At 61.8% G+C, this 4,762-nt stretch overlaps 1 protein-coding gene across 1 annotated transcript in view; it reads left to right on the top strand.

Annotated features, from left to right (window-relative positions):
- TLX1 (T cell leukemia homeobox 1) overlaps positions 1-4,246 on the top strand; it is a 5,320-nt gene extending 1,074 nt beyond the window's left edge. Inside the window, exons 2-3 of the mRNA XM_008686489.2 lie at positions 1,646-1,847; positions 4,024-4,246. Of these exons, the coding sequence (XP_008684711.2) occupies positions 1,646-1,847; positions 4,024-4,246 (425 nt within the window). The remainder of the gene's footprint in view (positions 1-1,645; positions 1,848-4,023) is intronic.
- The last annotated feature ends 516 nt before the right edge of the window (positions 4,247-4,762 follow it).

Below are 4,762 nucleotides of genomic sequence, written 5' to 3'. Positions count from 1 at the left end.
ACACACACACACACACACACACACACGCACACCCCACTTCGCGCTCGGAGCTCCAGTGCCCGTTGCGGGGCCCGGGAGAGGCCCCGAGCCTGAGTGAGGCAGCAGAGCGGGCGGGCCCTTCTTCCCGGACTGCGGGCTTCGTCCAGGTCGGTGTAGCGTGAGGCTGAGCCTCCTGCTTGATTTTCGTTCGGTCGCGGCATGGCGTCCTCCCCTCCGGGCCCAGCCCTGTTCCCTCCAGTGTGAATAATGCTCCGGCCTGGCCGGCGATCGATCGGCGGCAGCCGAAGGACAACTCCTGGGACGGTTACGCACTCGGCGGCGGCCGGCTGCCGGCCTCTCCGCTGCCAGCTCCGCGCCTTCCTCGGTTCGCGCGGCTCCGGCTCCCTCCGCTCTCCCTTCCGCTCTCGGCACTCAGCTCTCGCTCACGCGCGGGCCCCTTTCTCCGGCCTCACTTCCCGCTGCCCCTTAGCATTCTTAGGATCCGAGGCTACGATCCTCGATCCTCCCGCCCAGCCCAGCTCCCATGCCCGCTGAGAAGTAACCACGAGTTGAGCCTGGGTTCCTGGCCCGGCCTTCGAGAGAGGAGGCAGGAGGCACGGGCCGCTGCCGATGGCGACGTGGGACTCCCATGGGGCTCGGGATCCGGGGCCCAATGGTGGAAAGGAAGTAGGCAGCTTAGAGCTACCCCCTCAGCTAGGCGACCCCAAGGCATCCCAGGCCCCCTGCTCCTGTTAGGGCCTTGGAACCTTGGCTCACAGGCTAGGTCTGTGGCAAAGGGGGGGGGGCAGCAGAGGCAATACAGCCTTTCTGCTCTGGGCCTCTAGGAAGGACCTTGCATTCAAGGGACCCCAGTGCCCCAACCCAAGTCCTCTCAGGTCTGGGGAGGCAGAGCCTGCTGCCCATTCCACTCCCCCAACCCAGGCCAGGCCAGCCTTGAGGGGCTGTAATGGAACCCTTAGCCTAGAACCCACTGCTCTTGGGTCTCTAGTGAAAGGTGTTCCACATAGGACCTACCTAGGGGAGCCACCGCACAGCCTAATCTTGCTTCAGGCCTGAAGAAGGTTCTGAGGACATGAATAAATGTCACCTTGTGTTGCCCTGTGACCTGTACGTGTCTGCCTGTGTGCCTGTCCCTGTGTTTGTGTGTCAGACTGGGAGTATAGACCTATAATTTGCCGCTGTGGTATGTGATGTGTCTGTTGCTGTGTGGCGGTGGCTCAGGTCAAGACCCAGGGCACCCTTCCCGCCCCCCCCCAAGCAGCTTCTCTGAGGCTGGAGGCCTGGGGCAGTGGGGGCCTGCGACCTTTAGCTCGCCTCAGACATGCCCCTCAAGGAGACTGGGGAGGCGACCGCGCTGGTTCTGGTTGGGCCCGTGGGAGCCCCGGGCTAGAGAGGCCTCCGCGGCGGCGGCGGCGGTGGTGGCGGCGTCGGCCTGGCGGGCGGGAGGGGCCGTTTCCCGCCGCGGGCTTGGAGCTGAGGGCTGACGGGAGGATCACGGCCCCGCTCCTGGGGTCTAGCCGCTGCGCTCGCTGGCCGCGGGGAGTCGGGCCTGGGACGCCTCCTGACGCTCTGCCGCTTGCCTCTGCCGTCTGTCTGTCTCCCGCTCCAGTGGCCCTCTCACCCTTCACTGTAACACGCCGTATAGGTCACCCCTATCAGAACCGGACGCCCCCCAAGAAGAAGAAGCCGCGCACGTCCTTCACGCGCCTGCAGATCTGCGAGCTGGAGAAGCGCTTCCACCGCCAGAAGTACCTGGCCTCGGCCGAGCGCGCCGCCCTGGCCAAGGCGCTCAAAATGACCGACGCGCAGGTCAAAACCTGGTTCCAGAACCGGCGGACGAAGTGGAGGTGAGCGCGCTGGGAGGGCAGCTCTCTGCCCCGGGGTCTCTCCTGGGGCGCTCACACCCCCTTCGCTCGCCGGCTTCTGATCGGTTCCCTGCTAGGCTCGCGGGGAACCGGGAGCAACCAAGGCCCATGCCCGCGGTGAGGCTGGAGAGCCCCGGCTGTTTTAGCGGAGGCTTCTTGGCTTTCTGGCCGACACACTCAGTGCCGGTGTAGACGCGGCTGGTCTTCGCTGCTGCTTGGGGAGACGGGGCTTGACAGTCCAGGCAATCCGGACTTTGGGGATCAGTGAGTCATGAGGGACTTTTGTTTGCGCAAACTCGTGCTTACAGAAATGCCTCCTCCGTCCCGGAGACTGGAGGCCTGATGGCCCGCGGCTTGTTTCTGCTCCCCAGCCGGGGTTCCAGGCGGAGTGGCCAGGCCCCAAACCACGGGCCTGAGCCCTGCTGACTCCCTCCTCCCCAGGCACTCCGCCTGACCCTCATGCGCAGTCCCCCACCCTGGAAGAGGAAAATCAATCCGCACCGGCTGTAGCGGGGTTTTGGAGAGTCCCACTGAAAGGGGGATCAATCAGGAGCAGATGGGTGTGTGTGTGTGTGTGAGAGAGAGAGAGAGAGAGAAAGAGACACACACATTTACCCTTCTCCCGTCACACACCCACAACCACACTAACCGCCCCCCCCCATTCATCTCTCTCTCTCTGTCTCTCTCCCTCTCCTAAACGCGTCCCACACTCCTTGGCGGACTTATTCACCGCACGCACCGGCGCCTTCTCCAGCTGCACCCACTTGCACCCCTGCACCCTCCCACACGTCTGGCCCGCATACTCCGTTCCACACACGCGATAAGTTTCTCACTCGCTTAGGCCTCACGGGGGAGAGTGCAGGAGAGTCTGGGCGAAGTCCGCGGCGCCGAGCGGGTGGGCCTAGAGCTGGAGGAAGGAATTGGAGTTTCCTCTTTTTCTGAATGAAGGCGAGGAATCTGCCCAGATTCCGCCGTCATGGCCACAAAGGAAGCCACTACCCCACCACTCTGTAGCTAGGGAAGAAATGGGGGTTATAGCTTCAGACCCCTGGAAGGCTGAAGCAGCAACGGCTAGCCGGCTAGCCGAATAGGGGTGCGGGCACTAGCGTTCCCAAGGCCCCACCAGGCTGCAACCTAAGGGAGGGGAGGGAGCAACGCAAGCCCCTGGAAGAGAGGGGCACAGAGAAAGAGAGTGGCAGGCAAAGAGAGGGGATGGGGGCAAAGATAAATAGCCCACCCCAGGGAGAAAAGGAAAAACCAGGCAGCCTGAAGAAGTCTTAGGATAATAAAGGAAAGCAATGGATGGTTAAACCTTCATTTTCGTTTCAAACAAATTCTCTTAACTCTGAGAGAACGGAGGGAGGGAGAGTGAGAGAAAATAGGAGATAAAGACACAACACCTAAAAGGAAGAGAACGAGTCAGGCAGTTTGAAATGCAGAGCAGAAGGGTAGGATGAGAGACAGAAAGACACACGGCGCAAAAGGCAAGAAGGGGCGGCGGGAAGGAGGCGAGCGTCCACCGCTGGGAGAGGCCCTTGCCGGCTTCGTGCGGCTTCATCGATCGCCTACAAATTGCTTCTGGAGGCCCCCGGGACTCCCATTAGGTCTGTCCACCTTAGAGACAGACGTTTGATCTCAGTTGACGGGGTGGAGGGGAGGCATTAAATGGACTAAGTGAGTCATCGCCTCCCCGGACCGCCTCAGAGGAAGGCGGCTGGTCCGGCGGGAGTCCCCTGCCTCAGCGCAGGAGGCAGGAAACCTGCGACAGGATTGCAGAGAAAAGGGGGAGAAGAGAGGTCAGGCCTGGCAGCTCTTAATCTGCTGGCCCTTGTCTCTGCCCTGGGCTGGTGGGGAGGGTGGGGTGCCTCAGGGTTGGGACAGCAGAGCTGGGGAGAGGCAAGATGCCATCCTAGGCTAGTGGGAGTCGGGGAGCCCGAGATGCCTAGGTCTAGCAGATTTTCCCACAGCTCCCCCGGAGTACCCGTGCTTCATTTATCTTTGGGTTTTCCAGTTTTTGTTGGAGTCAGGACCCTCAAGATAAGGGTGTGTGTTAAAGGGGCCCAAGCTGGAGTTGGGGCTTGTGAAAGGAGCAGTGCTCTTCCAGGCTATTTCCCCGGAGCGCACGCGAAGGGTCGGTAACGGCTTGTCCCCGGTGCAGGCGGCAGACCGCCGAGGAGCGTGAGGCTGAGAGGCAGCAGGCGAACCGCATCCTCCTGCAGCTGCAGCAAGAGGCCTTCCAGAAGAGTCTGGCACAGCCCTTGCCCGCCGACCCGCTCTGCGTGCACAACTCTTCGCTCTTCGCCCTGCAGAACCTGCAGCCGTGGTCCGACGACTCCACCAAGATCACCAGCGTCACGTCGGTGGCCTCGGCCTGCGAGTGAGCTTGCCTGCTCCGCCCCGCGAGAGCCCGGGTCCAGCCAAGGAGTCACGGAGGCTGAGAACCAGGACTCTGTCTCCCCTGCCTCCCGCTTCAGACTGCACACGGGAGGGGAGCGCGGCGCCCCCCTGCACCGGTCTGTGCGCTCCTGCCAAGGCTGTTTTCTCTTTGATGGGAAAAAAAAAGAAGAAGAAAGCGGGAGACAGGGACACGGGACCTCCTTCCAGACGCCTAAGTGGTCCCGCGCCCTCTGGAACTGTTCAGCGTCCTCTCAGTTTGCGTCTATTTTATTTTATTCGGATTTTTAAGGTGGGACTGAGAAAGGCAGAGGGTGGGGGGGGAAGAAGAGCTTCTGAGGTCTTCAGAGGACAGAATGGGCTGTCATTTGAACTTGCTCTGGGGAGACCCCCTCTGTACTCCACTCCCCATCACACACGACACCCAAAGGCCCTCCCAGAGGTGATGTTACTGTCCCTCCTGGTGTCCCCCAGAGTCAAACGCAGAGGACCTATGGCAGAAT

The sequence above is a fragment of the Ursus maritimus genome, unplaced genomic scaffold (genome assembly GCF_017311325.1).
Source record: "Ursus maritimus isolate PB19 unplaced genomic scaffold, ASM1731132v1 scaffold_7, whole genome shotgun sequence".
Taxonomy (NCBI): Eukaryota; Metazoa; Chordata; class Mammalia; order Carnivora; family Ursidae; genus Ursus; species Ursus maritimus.
The sequence above is the reverse complement of the archived record's forward strand: the minus strand, read 5'-3'. Positions and strand labels throughout refer to the sequence as shown.